The sequence below is a fragment of the Plectropomus leopardus genome, chromosome 8 (genome assembly GCF_008729295.1).
Source record: "Plectropomus leopardus isolate mb chromosome 8, YSFRI_Pleo_2.0, whole genome shotgun sequence".
NCBI lineage: Eukaryota > Metazoa > Chordata > Actinopteri > Perciformes > Serranidae > Plectropomus > Plectropomus leopardus.
In genome coordinates, this window is record NC_056470.1 from 4,677,327 (window position 1) to 4,699,189 (window position 21,863).

Below are 21,863 nucleotides of genomic sequence, written 5' to 3' on the forward strand. Positions count from 1 at the left end.
TAGTTCATAAATAACCATGATGTTTCTCACTTATGTAATCCATATAAAACAGAAATGTAACACTTTGTGGTTTTCTGAGAAGCTGCATGCTGAAACTATTTCGTGACAAATGGCAGTTTATTCATCCACCCAGCACTTCTGTGCAGTGTCTTTGGTTTAGCAGAGATTTGGACTATGTACACGATGATATTGGAAACCTCATTACAAACGTCACTGTGAGGACAAGACTTATGGAAGCTGCACATGACTGACTTCAGGTTTATACTTAACTCTTAATGATATAAAAATAAGAATGACCTTCTGTTCTCAATCTCAAAATAAAATCATATTTCCCACAATATTGCAGTATTCCTTCAAAGGGATAGCTCACCCAAAAATGAAAATTCAGTCATCTTTTCACACCCATGCTGATGGAAAGTCGGGTTAAAACAGTTCGGGTTAAAACAGTTAAAGCAAATGGTAACCAGGATAAAAAAAATAAGTTAGATGCTCAGTCTGCTTGAGACATTTAGCTATGTAAGCTGTAACACTTCAGTGACTGAGCAAGCAGACTGTTTGGCCAGTAAGGTAAGTTAGGTGACATGCTCATCTGTCATTGGCTGAGAGTTAGAGGGAGCTGCCACACCAGCAGTGTGTTTTCAGTTGATCCTGAGCAGCTGCCTATCCTGCGGTATCCTCTGCCACCAGAGAAGATGGCTGTGGAGGTGACTTTGTTGTGCCTGGCCTCTCCCTCACTCCCCAACTCCACAGGCCCCCCCCTAACCCACACATCAGGGTCCTCGCTTACGTCATAGATGGAGCCATCCTCTAGGCCGTGCTCCAAGGAGTCTGCAGCGGACCCGTGGCTCCCCTGATCAGACTGGGTTGTCAGCAGCCTCCCTGGCAGCTGACAGGTGGTGTGAAGGCGATATTGCAGCAGAAGATGCTTGGGCCTCTCCTCCCAAGCTGGAGGGCCCTGTGAATCCTGGGGGTATTTGTTCTGTTCCAACCTCTGCTCGCCTTCATCTTTTCTCCCATCACCTTCACCTCCCCCTCCTTCTCTGTTGGCACTCTCCTCGCTGCTGTTGAGGATGGAGTCCCATCTGAGCAAATTGGATGCCAGGGTGCTGGAGGTCGACACCAAAAAGTCCACTGGACCACAGTGAGCATTGAGAGATGTCATCCCCTTACCTGAGAGGTAAGACAGTTCTAAGTGAATCTAAATGGCAATACATTTTGATGGGCTTATGAATATATATAGAATATAAATATTAGGACTGTCAAAAGATTATCATTTTTTAATTGCAATTAATCAATGAAGTTCAATAATTAATTACAAATAATTGCATTTTAAATCAGGATTAAGGATATTTTGACATCGGCCAATTCAACATGCTAAATCGGTGGGGAAAAAAAACAGTGAGGGTCCACAAGGGCTACAGATGCCGGCTGTCAGCCCAACGTGGCTGGAAAGCGGTATATGTAAAAGTGGAGCAACCATCGTTGAACAGATGAGGTGGCCTACGCACCACTTGCAGTTCTGAGCTCCCTTCCCAGACAGTGAAAGTCCCATTCACACCTGACCCATCTAACACTGACAACCCACATGATGGACTCTGAAAGTCAGAGCTTAAATGTGAACTTAACGACTCTGTAGGAGTTCACACTCACACAGAGTTTTAAGTCTGTGATTCCCGACCAGTTTGTTTGAAGACACATACCACACCCAAGCTGACTCTCTCTTTCTATCTTCCTTTATTTCTCTTCCTTTCTTTCTTTTCTAGCTCTGTCCTCTTGTTTTGTGCCTTTGCCCACGTGTTCTGTCCCCCATCCTCTCAAGTCCTTCCACCAGCCATGGACAGAAAAGGCCATAATCCCTGAACTATACAACCAAGCTCATGATCTTCTGATCCTCTGTGTCTACGTCTAGTCTGGTAAAACTGCAGAAGCCTCTTGGATAAGAGGTGTAATGTTTGAAGAAACTCAAACCAGTCCTGTCGCAAGCACTTAGGCCCATTTCACACAGAGCGTGTCACCAATGCATGACTTCAGCCTCACCGAACTGCAGCATGTTTCATGCTTGTGGCGTTCACACATGCAGCGTAGTTGCAACATTGCTGCTGCATCACTGTCTGCAGATATTGGTACTGTATTTCCATATTTATGAGCACAAATTCCACTCATTAATGAAGTCGTGCATGCTCCTGCATTGCCGACAATACCGCCCTGTTTGTGTGTTTCAAATGTTTCTAAATAAAATGCCTTGTAGCAGCAACTGATGGGATTCTTTCCATTGAGACACTGTCAGAGGGATTTTGTTTTGAAAGGAAAGGAAAGAAAGGAAATTGGAGTAAAACAGACATCTTTGTATATACTTAAAGTCAATATAATCATCAAAACACCATTTTTTGGGTGTGGCTATGGCACAGAGCTAGACGCTTCTGGCGAATCTCGGTTAAATGCATGTAAATTATCCTTTAACTTCAGGGGTAGTAAATCCAAACATTTGTGACAGCCTCACAGCGCACCACAGTGACAATATGCCACCGAGAAAAGTAAAGAACAAGCTAATAACCAACTCTTCACCGGCCAAGGAGGACGAAGATATTGATGCTAACAGCCTAGCTAGCTTAGCAAGTAATGCTAGCCCCACACCTCAGTCTGATGACTTGGATGCTGAATCGGCTCACAACATGAATGTTACACAGAAACTCGACGTGATCAGAAATTTCTTTGCAACTAAGATCGATTGGGTCCTGAAGGCAATTCAAGATGTTAAGAGAGATGTACATGACTTTTCGGGTTGCATGGATGAGGCTGATGAATGCATTAGCAACATCAAGGACTGATGAACTGGATGAACTGATGACTGATGAACTTGACAACCGCTCTCGATCCAACCTGCGGCTGGTTAACATGTTAGAGACAATAGAAAAGAATGATGCAGTCGCTTTCCTTGAGAAGTGGCTGCCTGAAGTACTGGGTCCTGCAACATTCCCGGCACTGCCCATCATCGAGAGAGCGCACAGGCTGCCCGGTCAGACCCAGCCCAACCAGCCCCTGATACTGAGAGCGCTTATCGTGAAGTTTTTAAACTTCCAAGATAAAGTCAGAGTGATGCATGCAACCACGGCTAAAGGAAAAGGTACGTGTGGCCGGCCAGAGGTCATGTTCTTCCCGGACATATTGACGGAGCTTCACCAGTGGAGAAGGTATTTTGATGGTGTAAAACAAAGCCTGAGATCACTGAATATTTCCTACGGATTGAACTACCCAGCCAAGCTCTATGTGATGGTCGATGGACAAACACGTGAGACGTTGGCGGATGCTGAAAAGTTTGTCTAGGGCATTCAGTGCACTGAGGACACACTAAACAACTAAATGTGAACATCTCAAACTCAATTCTTGATTATCCTCAATTACGGTGTAAGTTTTGATATTTCTCAAACACACATGGCAAAATATGTTATGCTTTCATCTCTTTGAGGACATTGTTTTCCGATTCTTTTCTATTTAACTTTTTTTTTATTTTTCATTGTCTCAGGATTGCTGATATTTTAATTTAGTTTTTTAAAAGAGGTAACTGTTTTGCCCCCTGAAAGGCCTACTTTTGTTTTTTGAGAAGTGGACATTCACTATATTGTCAGAGATGGACCCTGCAAAAGAGACTGTTTTGATCACTGATAATGCTTGCTCGTGTAGATTATATACATTCACCAGGGGTCACAAAATCTTCTTGGCTCTTTTTCTCACAGTAGATAGTGTTACATAGATTACCTGTGTGGCTCAGCTGCTCCCTTGTTCACATTGGATCACTGTGTGCATTTAAATTCACCCCGCAGTCAGGGGGGGCTGTGAGGAGACTGCTGATGTCACTATGACTGCAATTCTCACGAGACACTGCGAGAACCAAGATAGCGGCCCTCTGCTGCTAGACTAACAAAAGCAAACTTTTATTCGGATACAAAACTTTTCTATTCTATATCTCTCTATCCCACATCTACTTCTTACCATTCATACGCATGCACACTCTGATGACGCGGCATCGGGAGCAAATCGGGTTTCAGTATCTTGACCAAGGATACTTCAAACTGAGGACATGAGGAGCCAGAGATCAAACCACTGACCTTCCAATCAGAGGACAACCACTCTACCTATGAGCCACAGCCGCCCCACATTGACAAGTGTTTCCACAGACAATGAACAGGAACAATGCACCACCATCTGGCAGATCCACATCCACTCCAAACCAAGAAAAAGAGATTTTAACATTCACATGGATATTAATAATGATTTCTTCAAGCTTTTGGATTCAATTGGCTTCAGTCCAAACCAACCCACTGCTACAACCACACCCTAGATCTTGTCCTTGCATACGGCATCAATTTTAAAGATTTATTAGTCTTTCCTGAGATTCCTGCTCTGTCAGACCATTATTTAATAACTTTCATTTTTTAATTACTTAATTACAAGCCTCTCAGCAAGAGTTACTATACTATATGTCTGTCTGATGATGCAGTAGCTAAAGTTATGAAATTGATTCCTTCTGCATTGACCTCATTACCTTGTATCACAGTAACTGAGAATGCTCTTACTAATTTAAAGAATTCCCAAATTGATACAACTCATTTACAGTGCTACTGATGACTTTATGAATTTCGTTAATGATAAAATTATCACTATTTGAGATAATATCCATCACTTCTTGCCCTTAACTGACCTGACCTCGGACAAAGGTAGCTTAGATAAGGCAACATGACCTGGAATTTATTTTGACCGTTTTTCCCATATTCATCGTCACCAGTTCTCTAATTTGATTTCTGCATCTAAGCCATCAACATGTCAGTTATACCCCATCCCAACTACACTACTTAAGGAAGTCTTACCCTTAACAGACAATTCTTGATTATATATTCAATGTGTCTTTATTAACAAGCCATGTACCACAGGCCTTTAAAGTAGCTGTCATTAAACCACATCTAAAAAAGCCCACTCTTGATCCAGAGGTTTTAGCTAACTACAGACTGATATTTAATCTCCCTTTTATTTCTAAAATCCTTTAGAAAGTGGTTGCTCATCAACTTTGTGACTTTCTCTAAGATAATAGTTTATTCAGGACTTTCAGTTAGGTTTCAGAGTTCATCATAATACAAAGACAGCATTAGTAAAAATTAATAACAACTTATTGATTGCTTCTGATAAAGGTCTGATCTCTGTCTTAATCCTATTAGATCTCAGTGCCGTATTTGACACCACTGACCATCAAATCTTACTGCATAGACACTTTATTGGCCTTAAGGAACGGGACTAAGCTGGTTTAAATCTTACTTATCAGATCGTTCCCTGTTTGTTCACATCAATGATCAATCCTCTGTGCATTCTAAGGTCTGCTTTGGAGTGCCACAAGGTTCTGTTCTTGGACCAATCCTTTTTACTTTATATATGCTTCCCCTAGGCAACATAATTAGAAAACACTCTGTAAATTTCCATTGTTATGCTGTCAATACGCATCTATATTTATCTATGAAATCAGATGAAACTGATCAGTTATCTAGACTTCAAACATGTCTTAAGAACATAAAAGTGTGGATGACCCGTAATTTCTTGATGTTTCTTGATGCTGTAAGGAACCGCAGAGTTTTATTTGATCAATTTATCTTTTGCCATGCATATGTCACTCCTAGGCTGGATTACTGTTACTCCCTATTATTCAGTTGCCTCAACAAATCTCTTAGGTCTCTCCTACTGGTACAGAACACTGCTGTGTGTGTTAAGTTAAGTTAAGTTAAGTTTATTTTATTTGATATGGACATCACAAGTACATTGAGACTGTCCCAGTGGACAGACCAGATGTCAATGCTTAGGTGTGTATAGCACACATGCTAATTTTCAACACCAGTCCATAGGCGGCTTTTCTAAAAACACAGAGCATATGATTAAGAATATGGGGTAAAACAAACAGATGTTATGATCGCAGCAGTAATATTCAAAGATCACAGAGCATATGACCAGCAATAGGAGATAAGACAAACAAAATACATGATCACAACCGTGATATTGGTAACAATATTAAACTAAGTCCATATTTATACATGTGAACATTGTTGGTTTGCTTTTAACCATGCTTTTAGTCCTCTGTTAAAAGCATTTGTATCAGTCTCCAGTTTCAGGTGAGTGGGTAGAGTGTTCCATAGGTTAACACCTTTTACTGAGAAGGCAGATTGTCCAAATGATGTTGTACACCTGGGAACTATGCAGTCACCATTGTAGGAGGCTCGTGTGTTCATTTGGCTTGAGCTCAAACGTCTTTTTATCAGTGCAGAAAACAGAGGTGATACAAAGTTATGAAGACATTTAAAAACCAGTCTGATATTAATGTAAATTATGAAGTTTTCAAATGCAAGAAGGTTGTATTTTCTCAGGATGCCACAGTGGTGCCATCTCATGGGTCTTTGGTCCATAATTTTTATTGCTTGCTTATATATTGCTACTACGGGTTTCAGAGTGACTTTAGAAGCTTGTGACCATGACGTGATACAGTATGACAAATGGGAGAAAATCATAGCGTGCATGTAGAGTTGTGCAGCTTTGCATGACAAGTCTCTACGGATAAAACGAAAACAATTAAGGTTTGGTTTTACCTTCTTGCAGATGTACTGTACTTGTTTATCAAATTTTAAGTTCTTATCTAATATAATCCCCAAGTATTTGACCTCATTCACCTCATTAATTATTTGATTTTTAATCTTCACCTCAAACAAGTCGTACACAGGCTTATTGCGGATAGAAATGCACATAGAAACAGTTTTCTTAACATTAAGGGTTAAATGAGACAACTCAAGCCAATGAGTGACTTTCTCAAGTGCTTGTGTCAGGTGGTCAGCTGCTTTGCTAGCTGTTTTAGCAAATACATAGATGACAGTATCATCAGCGTACATTTGGCAGCTGACACCTGGACAACTTAGTGGCAGGTCATTAATGTACATAGTGAACAACAGTGGTCCAAGTATGGACCCCTGTGGTACTCCCATGTTGTTGGTGAGAAGTTGGGATTTCTCCCCATTTACCTTAACACATTGTTGTCTTTCCTCCAGATATGACTTAAACCACTGAATGGCATCTGCAGACATTTTAAAACATTTTAGCTTGGCCAGGAGGACACTGTGGTCGACAGTGTCAAAAGCCTTTTTGAGGTCCAATCACACTGTCCCCACGACATGTCCCCTGACCAACAGACCCTTGACCCTCTCAATAAGATAGCAATTGGCTGTTTCTGTGGAATATTTAGACCTAAATCCAAATTGCTGTGTATGGAGCAGTTGGCTGGTCTCCAAATGTTCTATCAGTTGTGTAGCAACAATCTTCTCCAGGACTTTTGAGACTATAGGGAGAATGGCAATAGGCCTATAGTTTACTCGCCATGTCCTTGTCTCCCGACTTATAGATCGGGGTAATTATTGCAAACCTTTTTCCAGCTTTCTGGGAATGTATTTGTTCTTATTGAGATGTTCACTAAGTAAGTGATAGGCAGCAACAGATATTTCTGGTATTTCATTATTAAACCAGCGTTTAAATTATCAATATCCTTCGATGTTGAGTTCTTTGTTCATGTTTGCAATAATCTTTTTAACTGTATCACTGGATACTTCTTCTATGTGAAAACCATCTAAGGAAGCATTATCACAGTCTTCAGGGGATATCTTGGGGTCAGTTGATTTAAAATGACTTGCCAATTCGTGGACAGATTCAATAAAAAAGTGGTTAAAAATATTTGCAACTGACTCATTACTGTAAATTATGTTATTGTCTACTTTAAGACTGGTTATTTTAGGGTGTTTTTGTTTACTTGTGTCTGTTAGTCTATGGATCTGCTGCCACAGTTTAGAGCTGCTGCCATTAGCCTCTTCAATTAGTTTGTGGAAGTAGTTACTCTTGGCTTTCCGTAGCTCAGACACCACTTTGTTCCTCAGACTGGTGAAGGTAAGGTGGTCAGTATTGTTTTTCGTCACTAAAGACCTTTTAAGGGCAAGATCGCTCTTTTTGATAAGTTGGTGGATATCATTATTAAACCATGGGAGGGAGGATTTCTTTGGTCTGCTTTTCCATGTTTTTGTATGTTTACTTATCAAGTTACCTAAAGTTGAAGTGAAATTATTTACACTGTGATTCAGGGTTGACTCCTTAGTTATGGTTTCCCAGTTTACTTGTAATAAATCATATTCAAAATCTGCCATTTTTGACTTAGGAATTCCTGTTGTCTTTTGATTTTCAATTTTGCTATGGTGAACTAAACGTTTTTTTGTTAGCTTTCTTACTATTAGTACCATATTATGATCTGAGAGACCAGTGATTAGATTGTATGTTTTTACTGCTCTCTCTCTGGCCTGTTTGTGAAAATCAGATCAATGAGTGTTTCACTCTTTCTTGTAATGCGCATAGGTTTATCAATCAACTGTTTGTATTTAAATTTCTCCATGAATGGTTTCAATTTAGATTTTTCGCTTTTAACCATCCAGTTAATATTAAAATCACCAAGTAAAATACATTCATTACATTTGTCACAAACAAAAAGAAGACTATTTAGTTCATTGTAAAAATCTGCACCATGAGAAGGAGGGTTATACAGAACAACAATATTAAAATTCATATTTGTTGAGAGAGTCATATTAAGTCCCAAACACTCTAAGTTAATGCTCAAATCAAGGTTAGAACATCTGAAATGCTCCTTTATATAGATTACAACACCCCCTCCCTTGCTTGAGGTTCTATCTTTCCATAGCATGAGTATCCTAATACACTGATTTGATCACTAGAGATATTACAATTCAACCAGCTCTCTGATATACATAAAAAATCCAAGTTAGATTCCATAAGCAGTTTCCTAATCTGGTCTATTTTTGGTAATAAGCTTCTGATATTTATATGACCACCCAGCAGGCCTTTGGGTTTTGATTCAGGGTTCCAAATAACTTGTGCATGGTTTACAGTTTGAAAAAGTTTGAGTTCTCTTTGTTTTGAATTTGCACAACGACGTGAGGCTATTTTGTCCCTCATTTGTTTCCGTGTTTGTTTACACTTGCCTACTGTCCCACGTTTGTCCTCGTGATTGCTGTCTGTGGTTATCGGCTTGTGTGGATAACTGTGAGCATCAGGACTCACCCCAGTGTCAGCGGCAAAGTCTTTGGAGCGCTCAGGTTGCGCTGGATGGCAGAGCGCTGAGTCCACCGCGGATCCTCCGGGATACAGCGCTGGCTGCCGCGTTAGCCCAGCAGCTTCCATGGCACATGTAGATCCCCGGCCGTCAGGTGAATCAACTCCAGCGACGGCGGCCGAGTGGATCTGCCCGCCCGTCTGTGCCTCTTCCAAACCATCCTGCCGATGGAACGTCCCCTCCACCGCCCGACCCCCAGAAGCAGCGCCCGTGCCGACCCCGTCAACATAGACGCCTCCCGGTGGCACCGGAGCCCGAGGAGTGAGTTGCAGGATTGTTAAAGATGCCAATGCAGGTTGGAGGGAGTCAATCACTGGCGATACGATCTGCGTCGGAGTGATGTCTTTCGCTGTTGCTTGTTCCACTTGTTGGAAAATAGGTCCAGGGTTTAGGTAAACATCCCCTGATAGAAGAAGCAGTAACAGTAGCATTTTGGCTGTGTGGCGTTTATGCCAGCTGTCGTTCATTCTTCTCAGTGTGGTTTTGCATGGTGGCTTGAGGATCCGAGCTTGGCCGTCCCTAAAGACTTGTGCAAAGATTGCAACTGAGCCATATCCTAGGAAGTTCAGTTGTATTCCCAGATAAAATGCCAAGTGGATCGTTTGCAGTGTTATCCACACAGTGTTGTGCTTTGTCGGCTGCGGTCCCAGGTGTGTTGCAGGTGGACAAAGCAGGCACCAGTAATAGGACGCCACACACGAGAAAGTACAGGCCAGCGTTGTGATGATCGGGTTTTCCCCTATTTTTACCACACTGATTCAGGGCACCGTGTGATAGTTTGCTTAGAATCCAGAGAAAAATCTTAGGTATTAAATAGGTGGGGTTAAGGATGGTGCAGTTAATAATTTTTGCATGTGAGTGGAGCCAGCCAAACCACTCACTGCCTCCGCCGCCATCTTCCTGCAAATCAGGCTTTGTTCTCCTTTTTTTTTTACCTTTTTTAACTCCAATGTTCTAATGGGAACCAAGAAAAGGGACCATATTTCTCCTGTTTTAGCTTCTTTGCACTGGCTTCATGTAAAATCCAGGATTGAATTAAAAATCCTCCTCCTTACATACAAAGCTCTAAATGATCAGGCTCCATCCTATATGTCGCAGCTCATAGTTCTTTACCAACCCTCAAGATCACTGCACTCTGAAAATGCAGGGTTACTTGTGGTTCCCAAAGTCTCTAAAAATAGGATGGGTGCCAGAGCCTTCAGCTACCATGCTCCTCTTTTATGGAACCATCTTACAGTTTCGATCAGGGAGGTAGACACCATTTCCACTTTTAAGGGTAGACTTAAGACCTTCCTCTTTGATAAAGCTTATAATTAGGGTTGGCTCAAGTTGCCTACACCAGTCCCTAGTCCCTAGTAAATGCATGTCTGTTTACTGCATTACGCTTACTGCAATACTGCCTCTCTCTAATTGCCTCTCCAGAGCATTCCTACTCCCTTTTTGCACTTGATCGTGGTGATAGCTGGTGCTGTGATCCTGCCTTTAGTTGTGCTCGTGCTATGGCTGCACTGATACTTTACCCATTGGCTCGCCCTGATTGTGGTCTTGGTTTTGCCACTAACCACATAATCGTGCTTGACGCAACCCTCTACTGCCTCCACGATATGCATGGAACTCTTGTCAGCACCCACAATATTATCATAGAGTGCATTTAGTAATTTTACATCTATCGTTATTATAATATGACGTGTGAGAGGGATGTCATATGCTGTAAAAGCCCTTTGAGGCAAACCAGGTTTTGTGATAATGGGCTTTATAAATAAAACTGACTTGACTTGACTTGACAATCTCGTCTTCCAGAAAACCCACAGATGACTCAGAAAAATCAGTAAAAGACTTTATAATCAGCTCAGCCCCACCCAACACCGTTAAAATCATCACATTTCACCGTGTGGGGTGAAATGGGTCAGAAAAACCCCACCAACGACTGCCCCGTCCAAATTTGAACATGTCAAACAAAAGCAACAGGTTCAGCGTCAGGGCAGGCAGCTCAAAGGAATGGACTATGGACTCAGCCATGCACGCACAAACACACACACACACACACACACACACACACACACACACACACACACACACACACACCACCCCTCTACCCTTCTCCACCCTCTATCTCTGCATCTCCTCCCCCTTTACATCTATTGTATTTCACAATAACCATTAGACATATTATGGACTATCATTTACTATTGCATTCATGTCTCACACTTAGCAATGTGTGCTGTGATCAATTTTGGTCTCCTATTAGCACCTGTCTTTTATGTATTTTCAGGCAATATTTTTGCCTTTCTGTTTGTTTTTATTATTTGTGTTTATGTTTAATGCTCGCAGGTTCTACCCCATTTTACACCCACACACTCACATGCTTGCCCATACACATACACACACGCATACACACACACACACACACACACACACACACACACACACACACACACGCACACACACATTCACACACACATTCATATCACCATTAATAATCAGACACATATCATGCACTCTAAAATGTCATTAATGCCAATAAAGTTTGTATCATGGAACATCCGTGAATTCTTCTCAGGCAAGTCAAGTCAATTTTAACTATAGAGCCCATCATCACAAAACATGGTTTGCCTCAGAGGACGGACAGGCATGCAATTGATGTCGTTAAGAACAACTGAATTACAATTATGACAAAAAGAAAAGAGAAAGAGAGAGGGGAAGAGAGGGGGAGAGAGGGAGGGGAGAGAGGGAGAGAGATGCACAGTAAAAATGGAAACAAACGCATGTCATATTACAATAATGATAGGTGTAAAATTGCTAAATGCACTCCATGATAATTACTAAATGCACTCAATGATAATATTGTGAGTGTTGATAAAAGTCCCTTGCATAGTCCCTTGATAGTTGAGGCTTGGATCATAATAATGGCAGTAGAAGGTTGCATCAAGCACGATCACAACATCGGCACAACCAGGACCCACAACACAGGCGTAACTTCAGGCAGGGCCACAGCAATGGCAAAACCAAGACCACGATCAGGGAAGCTGAGGGTACGGTATCAGTGCAGCCACAGCACAAGCACGACCAAAGGGTCACAGCGACAGCACAGCTATCCCTCTTCCAGGACGGACAGACGTGCAATAGATATCGTAAATAACAAATGAAATACAATCATGGCAAAAAAAAATACAAATACTCAGTTACCTATTAAAATTATAAGCTGACATTTTTTACTGCACACACATCTTTCTGAACCAGTCAATAACAAATTAAAATCATCACAATTTAATCAAGTATTCTTATCCTGTTATATTACAAAACAAGGAGGAGTCACTATTTTTAGAGTCTCAAAAATCCCATTTAGTCCACACTCCACCATCAAAGACCTGGAAGGACATTTTATCATTATTAACATCAGTCACAATTGGTAATGTTTGCCGACCAAATACAGACGACCCTTCTTTCTTTCAAAACTTTTTTCCTCCATCTCCATCAATTCAAACTGCCCAAGTATAATTGGAGGTGACTGTAATACAGTCATCAACCCATCAATAGACAGAAGTAAAACCTCAAACAAACACACCTGACAATAATCAGAAATAATAAAACAGTTCATGACTGATTTTGGTTTTGGCGATTGTTGACGTCTGCAACACCCCTATTTGTATTCATTCTTCTCAAAAGTATCACGCTTTTTTTTTTCTAAAGAGCAATTCAATTATTTCAAACATTTCAGATTCAAAGATCCACATCCACATCATCACTGATAATCATCAGTGACCTTTCCTCATAACATTCACATGGAATAGGATCAGTTCACACCAGATGGCGCTTTAATACATCCCTTCTCCAAGAACCAGAATTTGACAGTCTTATTAAAAGAGAGTGGGCATTCCTCCTAGAAATAAATGACTCCCCAAAGTCATCTCCGTCTATTCTTTGGGAAAAAGGGAAAGCTGTATTAAGAGGTATTAAGATTTTATTTTCCACCTACAAAAAAAAGTAAGAACAACAAGAAACCAAACTGGAACAAAAAATCATCAGCATCTCGAGGACATCAATGCAAGCAACTCATCAGAAAAATCACAGAATGAGTTAAGAAAGTACACATTTCAGTTAAACAAAATCATAAATAAGAAAACTCAATTCATGATACACAAACTCCGGCAAGAACAATACCACCACAATAATAAATCTGGAAAATACTTAGCGAATCAAATAAAACAAAACACTGAAAAAACAAAAATGCCTGGACTCAGCAGCGAAGCCAACACAATCACCAGAAGAAATAAACAACATCTTCAAAGATTTTTATACCAAGCTATACTCATCTGAAAAAGACCCAGATAAACAAGAGATTAACTCATTTCTTAACAGCATTAACTTACTGAAACTCACCCGAGATCAGATGACTACACTGGAATCACAAATAACAGACAAGGAACTTTCTACTGCCCTCAGCCTCATGCAAAACAATAAATCCCCAGGACCTGATGGCTTCCCTGCTGAGTTCTATAAGCATTTCTGGTTCGTTAGCCCCACTCTACCAAAAAGTAGTAAATGAAATAAAACAAAATTCAAAATTACTAGCAAACATGAACATTCTGAAACCAAACAAGGATCCATCATTACCTTCCAGCTATCGTCCCATATTTCTTGTCAGTGTAGATTTTAAAATTATCACAAAAGCACTCGCTCACAGAACTGAAAAAATCATGTCATCAATCATTCATCCCAACCAGACTGGCTTTATCAAAGGTAGACATTTGTCCAACAATACATTGCAGACTTTTCAGTATAATGGACCATTCATCAACTGGTAATTTCTCAGGTCAAACAATGCAAAAATTTGGCTTTGGGGAGTCATTTATTAATTGGGTTAAAATTCTATAAACAGAAACCGTTGGCCACAGTCATCACCAATGGACTAACCATACAACCTTTCACACTCCACAGGGGGACTAGGCAAGGATGTCCACTCTCTCCCTCTCTTTTCACCATATTCATTGAACCACTAGCAACAGCAATACGCCAAAACACCGACATCCCAGGATTCAAAACACAAAATGAACGTCTTAAAATAAGTCTTTGTGCCGATGAAACAAAGCTTTTTTTTTTCTTTTTTTTTTACAAAATCCTCATTCATCATTACGGGAAATAATTGCACTCATAGAATCATTCTCCAACATCTCCAACTACATAAATTGGCACAAGTCCTCAATCCTACCAGTAAACAATAACAGCTAGGATATGGCGGCCCAAACTCCTCCACCCATTCCTTTATGTACAAATCACATTACATATTTAGGTATTACTATCTCCCCCAGGCTGTCAGAGTTGTTCAATCTCAACTACAGCCAACAACTCAAAACAATAAATGATAACCTCCTCTGTTGGATGAATTTTAAGGCATCAGGACCTGATGGGCTACCAACAGACATCTCTAAATTATTTACATAAAAGTTAATAGCCACTCTGTTAGATGTATATGTGGAATCCTATGAAACAGGTTGCCTTCCCACTTCATTACGGAATGCCTTGATCACTCTTATTCTGAAGCCAAGTAAACTGCCAACTGATCGTGGTTCCTACAGACCTATATAACTTTTGAACTCTGATACAAAGATTATAGCTAAAGCTCTAGCCATGAGACTTGAGAGGGCCCTACCTGCCATTATATATGTGGACGAGAATGGTTCTGTCCAAAATTGCCAGGGGTTCCACAATGTGAGAAGAGTTGTTAAAATAATCTATGCATGTGGAGGGACTCCTGACAAGACCATCTTGTCTCTGGATGCAGAGAAGGCATTTGACAGGGTCGAATGGCCATATCTCCTCGAGGTGCTCAAGCGTTTTGGATTTGGCAACTATTTTTGTAGATGGATTGAAATTATGTTTGTTAATTCTTCTCCAATGGAATCTAGTAAATTTCTAGTCAAGTCAAGTCAATCTTATTTATAAAGCCCATTTTCACAAAACACGATTTGCCTCAGAGGGCTTTACAGTATACGACATCCCTCTGCCCTTAGACCCTCACATCCCCCAAGGAAAAACTCCCAAAAAAGAACCCCTGTAACGGGGGTGGAAAAAGGAAGAAAACCTCAGGAAGAGCGGCAGAGGATGATGAGGGATCCCCCTTCCAGGACGGACAGGCACGCAATTGATGTCGTTAAGAACAATTTAATTAAAATTATGACAAAAAGAAAAGAGAAAGAGAGAGGGGAAGAGAGGGGGAGAGAGGGGAGAGAGGGAGAGAGATGCACAGTAAAAATGGAAACAAACGCATGTCATATTACAATAATGATAGGTGTAAAATTGCTAAATGCACTCCATGATAATTACTAAATGCACTCAATGATAATATTGTGAGTGTTGATAAAAGTCCCTTGCATAGTCCCTTGATAGTTGAGGCTTGGATCATAATAATGGCAGTAGAAGGTTGCATCAAGCACGATCACAACATCGGCACAACCAGGACCCACAACACAGGCGTAACTTCAGGCAGGGCCACAGCAATGGCAAAACCAAGACCACGATCAGGGCAAGCTGAGGGTACGGTATCAGTGCAGCCACAGCACAAGCACGACCAAAGGCAGGGTCACAGCGACAGCACAGCTATCACCATGATCAGGCGCAGCCAAGACTGCCACCAGGATCCAGGAAAATTAGGAAACAAGGGAGAAGGAATGCTCCAGAGAGGAGTCTGTTTACTGCATGACACTAACAGAGTTAGTATCATGCAGTAAACAGACATGAGCGCTTTCAGATGGAGGAAGCAAGAGTAGGAAGAAGGAGCTCAGTGTATCATAGAAAGTCCCCCGGCAGATTTAACCTATGTCAGCCTAACTAGGGACTGGTCCAGGCAACCTGAGCCAGCCCTAATTATAGCTTTATCAAAGAGGAAGGTCTTAAGTCTACCCTTAAACGTGGAAATGGTGTCTGCCTGCCCCTGACTGAAACTGGAAACCATAAAAGAGTAGCATGGTAGCTGAAGGCTCTGGCACCCATCCTACTTTTAGAGACTTTGGGAACCACAAGTAACTCTGTATTTTCAGAGCGCAGTGATCTTGAGGGTCGACAAGGAACTATGAGCTGCAACAGATAGGATGCAGCCTGACCATTCAGAGCTTTGTATGTAAGGAGGAGGATTTTAAATTCAACCCTGGATTTTACTGGGAGCCAGTGCAAAGAAGCTAAAACATGAGAAATACGGTCCCTTTTCTCAGTTCCCATTAGAACACTTGCAGCAGCACTCTGCACCAGTTGGAGAGACCTAAGAGATTTGTTGGGACAACTGAATAATAGGGAGTTACAGTAATCCAGCATAGAAGTGACAAATGCACGACTAATTTTTTCAGCATCTGTTTGGGACAGGATATGTTGTTGTTACGCAAGTGAAAGAAAGCAGTCCTAGAAGTTTGTTTTAAATGGGAGGCAAAAGATAAATCTTGATCAAATAAAACTCTGAGGTTCCTTACCATTGTGCTAGAGGCCAAGGTAATGCCATCTTAGAGAAATTACATGCTTAGAAAAGGAGTTTCTGAGGTGTTTGGGGCCAAGGACAGTAAATTCAGTTTTGTCCGAATTCAACATCAAGAAATTATGGTTCATCCAGGCTTGTATGTCCTTAAGACATGTTTAGGTAACTGATAAGTTTCAACTGGTTTCATAGATAGATATAGTTGCATATTGAGCATTTTCTAATTATGTTGCCTAGGGGAAGCATATATAAAGTAAAAAGGACTGGTCCAAGCATAGAGCCTTATGGCATTCCGAAGCAGACCTTGGTATGCATGGAGGATTGATCACTGATGTGAACAAACTGGGAACAATCTGACATGTAAGATTAAAACCAGCTTAGTGCCATCCCTTTGAGGCCAATTAAGTGTTACTCCGCACGTTACTCCGCACTCTTAGTATACACGGAGGATTGATCCAGTCTGTGCAATAAGATTTGATGGTCAACTGTGTCAAAATCAACCAATAACCTTATCTTGCAACCTTTCAAGCAGGGTTCACCAGTTTCACCTTTGCTGTTTGTGTTAGCCATGGAACCATTAGCAATAGCTATTAGATCACACCTTTCAATTTATGGTATTAGATCAAGAGACCTGAATACTACACGGCAATGTTACCATTATGTTTTTATCACATCTTGCTTGCAATTCCCTCCATTTTAGAGCTGATTAATGATTTTGGTGGCTTCTCTGGTTTTAGAGTAAACAAAGGTAAATCTTCCTTTATGTTCCTAAAGAAAAATGAAAGGAGGAAACCAAAAATATTCCACCCATTCATGAACACTACGGAAGGATTTCAGTACTTGGGTATCAAGATAACCCCAACTATGAGCCCATGTTAGTTGCAAGTGTCGGAGGATGTCGCAAGATGGACAACGTTGACTTTATCTACTGTGGGAAGAATAAATATTGTAAAGATGACAATATTACCTATTTATTTATGTTTTCCAATCAATTCCATTACCTCCCCAGCCTTCATTTTTTTCCAAGGCTAGAAAGCTTCTTTCAGATTTTATTTGGAATGACAGGAGGCCAAGACTCAAAATCTCTCTTTTGTATTTGCCCTATGATAGAGGAGGGTTACAACTGCCAGATTTGCAGTGGTATTACTGGGCAGCTCAGTTAACAATGTTTTGGGTTTCTCTAAGGATTCTTTTGCCCTGGGTAGAATGTGAAAAGTTGTCCTCAAATGATTTGACAGAGTAGCTTTATATATTCTGCACTTTTTAAGAAATTAAGACTCAAGGGAACCCTCATCCATACCCCTGTCGCTGGACATTGTTGGGCTGTCAGAGCATTGCTGGGGAGAGGGATATCTGGAGTGCTCTGCGTAGCCTGTTGCCCCTGCAACCCGGCCTCAGATAAGCAGACAACAATGGATGGATGGATGGATAATTCTGAATGATTGGAAGGCTACCGGCACTTCTGGTTTCTATAGATGGCTAAGGGAATTAGTCTTGGGCATACACATATAGAGAATTTGTCTGCAGGACAAATTTGCGAGCACCTGGGGCCCAATAAATAGACATATCTTTTCCCATCAGTTAACTGATGTCCATGTTGCATCAAAGTTCTGTTACTCTTTCCCATTTCTTTTCCTTTTTCTTATTGTAATAGGCTAACATGGCTGTATCAATATCCAATCTGGCTTTTTTTTTTTTTTATATATATATATATATATATATATATATATATATATATATATGTATATATATATATATATGTATGTATATATATATACACATGATGTCATGTCCAGGAAATTATGTTGATTTTTTTTTCTCGTGTCTATGTTCTCTCATGTCTTCCTGTTTTATTTTGAAATTCTAACTCTCCTGTTTCAGGTGAATTGTTTCCTCCCTTTGTGTGTTTTCCTGCCAGTGTGATTGTTTGATACTTTTTTCTTGTGAGTCACGCATTTGGGTTCTACCCCTAATTCGGTCTTGTCAGTACGAATTGGCCAGCATGAACCCAGCCGACTGGGACAGCGCTCTGAGGAGGGCATTTGATCCATTCTCCTCAGACCGAGAAAAGGCACGGAAGCTGAGCAACATCAAGCAAGGTATGGATTAGTGTTAGTGATTAAGCTATCCGTTTTTGCACCCTAGCTACGGATAGCGGGTGGAATGCTACAGCTCTATATTGATATCAGATCAAGAGTGGGGCCCATGTTGCCATATCCACAGGTTGATGCAGCCATGGCTAACCAGCCTAACTGTAGCTAACACTGGCTAACAAAACACAACAAGCGACAAACTTAACTTCTGACACCAAATGTAACGTCCCGGCTGGGACGGTGGTGAAAAACAGGAGAAGAGTTGACTTGCAATCTGTGCATTTATTAACAGACCTGAAAAGCAGGGACACTGGCCATCACCACCCGATACAACAACACAAGAACACATCTCCAAGCTTAAACTCTGGCAATACTACAGACCACAGCAAAACACATCAACAGTCAACAGACAACAGTCTCCTAGCAACACTGCCAATGGAAATCTCAGAACTAATGCATTACCATTACTTGAACAGCATAACACTGAACACACTCTTCAACAAATCTACTATAGGGTCGTTACAATATATAGTGTGCATACAGTATATCAGCACTGTTTAATTGATTTGGGATTTGAGTTCACTTTCATCGTTTGCAAATAAAAGATGCCTTTGGAAAATTTTGGCTCACAAGCACAAGTACAAATAACACCGCTGGTCTTAATGTTAATGATAAAGTGGATCTAAATAACATGAAATGAGGAGAAACTAAATATGTGAGAGAGTGCAGAACCCTACCTTCAATTTAGTACTGATATGAAAATTAAGTTTAAAAAAAGTCCTAATTGAGAGTACTAGGACACTGAGTATTTAGAAAAAAAAGTGAATTTATCTCAGTTCAAATACATAGGAAAGAGTCAAAGTGTTGCCCTTTTTTAAAAAAAAATCAAATAAACGTATTCAGTGTCAACACACTAATGAATTTCCTATAAATTTATAATTGGCTGATTGAGGGTCAATGTTTTTAGTTGTTATTCAAGGACAAATGTCAATTTCTGATCTTTTCAAGATGGAACCCAAGTACTGTCACAGGCTACGTCTCAAGTCTCATTAATGTTTCCTTCAGCTGTTTTCTTTTTTCCTTGCGTCTTAGTGTGTCCCCCCAGTGATACATGGAGAGATGCAAGGAAACCACAAGAGGAGGGAGGAAACAACAAAATATGTTTTAACAGACAGACAATGTTTCCTCAAAAGTATCATGTGAAGTGACGCCTATTTCTGATGACAGCAGTAGCTGATCAGGGCTGCTAGTGCTTGTTTGAGTGACCTATGCACATTTGCTTTGTTGTGATGCTCACACTTAACAAACGGAAGGTCACAAAACTTCACAAATTCTGCACTGTATGTTCAACTACAGAAGAACTATGGAACAGGCATTTTTCACCAACTGCTCTACAGAGGAACATGCATGCATTACCTACTGCCATGTAATTAATGAGGACATTATATGATTATATGACAGCTTCTGATAGAGTTCTATATTGATGATAGTAAGACCACTTTTGTTTCTTTCCCATGGATGAACACAGGTGTGTTTTATTGTGCTGAGGTTTCAAAAAAAAACTTCACTCAGCAGTGGCAACAGACTGCATTACTAACTGTTAGAAACCTAAAATCGAGCGTTTGCTGGAGCTGCTGTATTTACCGAACTGGCACTGTTCTGAGAGGGCCTTCATGGAGAGTAACACTTATGATTATGGCTGATGATAATCAGATTGAGCTGTTTTGGTGCACTCTCTGGTACTGGTGCCATATGCATAGTGCGTAACGCATGCACCCGTAGCGCCGACGCTGCAGCTGATCACAGCTGGATCAGCTGTCAGTCAGCTAGAAAGACTTTTGATGTAATTTATGTCACATGTACACAGTGCAGGTAGCTTAAGAATACAGATAAAGTTCAGTGGCGGAGCGGCAGAGTTTGCTCTGTTTAAAAAACATCCGCACATGAACAACAACCTGCGCTCTGTATTTATACAGGACTGTGTCTGATTTTTAGATGGTGGATCAGGAGACAAATTAAATGTAAAACGAAACGAAATGAAAAAAGAAGTGATACACTTTAGTTTAATCTTTAATCTGTCTTCACTGTGGTTTAAAACTCTCCAATCAATAAGTGACAGGCATGACGGCTGATAAAAGACTACCTAGAAGGCTGTTCTCGTCTGTCCTCATCATCGCTCCTCAGAAATCCCCTATCTTCGGTCCTTGAGCGAAAAATGAGAGCTCTGAGATGTCCTTCAAGATGGCACCAGTCCAAGCAAGGATCGAGGAGCAAGGAAATAACAATTACGAGAACTGAGATGCACCTTTTCTCCTGAGCCTTTGCTTCAGCTTTCAGCAATTTGTCAACTCGACCTCAGACTCTACCTGGCCATTACTAATATTTGTTAATAAATGACCCCTATGCTCACACAAGACAAGCCCTTTAAAAATACATTTAGAAAATATTTCATTTTTAAAATCTTTCTTCAGTTCCCTGGTAGGTGGTGTCTTAGTGACTTAGTCAGCAGCTTAGGGCCTGAGTCAGCACAAGCATATCATATCATGTGTTTCTTGCTGCAGACATGTTATATAAAGTATTGAGCACATGCTGTGTGTATGTGTTTCCATGCTGCACTGAGGAGTCCAGTAGTAGAGCTGCTGTGCTCCGCACTGACCTGTAATCTTGGGGATGCCCTCCAGAGTGGGCACAGGGAAACTGAGGATGATGCCTTGGTTGGTCCCTACCCACAGAAGGCCCTGGCAGATCAGCAAGCTGGAGACACAAACATGACCTGCAAACAGACATTCAACTATTACCAGGACTGCTGCAACACCAGTGATACAGTCCATGTCAAAAGCATCTGACGTAATGCGGGTAAGCATGGTGACTCACTTCGTGCATCTTTGTCTGTGCCTCTGGTAGCGTCTCTGTGCTGCTCTTACGAGTGATTCCCAGCTAATCTTCTAACTTGCTCCTTACTTCGACTGCTTTTTATTTGTCTGTGACTGAAAACTCACAGAAGTTTTACTTAATCACACAGCTGTCTTCTCCTTTCAGCAGTTTTTCCTGTTTAATCACACAGCCGCTCACTCACTGTTAGCCCGTTAGCTACTTTAGCATTAGCTCTGATTAGCGA

At 40.9% G+C, this 21,863-nt stretch overlaps 1 protein-coding gene across 1 annotated transcript in view; it reads right to left on the reverse strand.

Annotated features, from left to right (window-relative positions):
• Positions 1-592: 592 nt before the first annotated feature.
• Positions 593-21,863, reverse strand: part of LOC121947536 (rho guanine nucleotide exchange factor 10-like protein) — an 83,656-nt gene continuing 62,385 nt past the window's right edge. The window contains exons 16-17 of the mRNA XM_042492618.1: positions 21,402-21,518; positions 593-1,170 (exon numbers count right to left, since the gene is read on the reverse strand). Coding sequence (XP_042348552.1) covers positions 593-1,170; positions 21,402-21,518 — 695 coding nt within the window. The remainder of the gene's footprint in view (positions 1,171-21,401; positions 21,519-21,863) is intronic.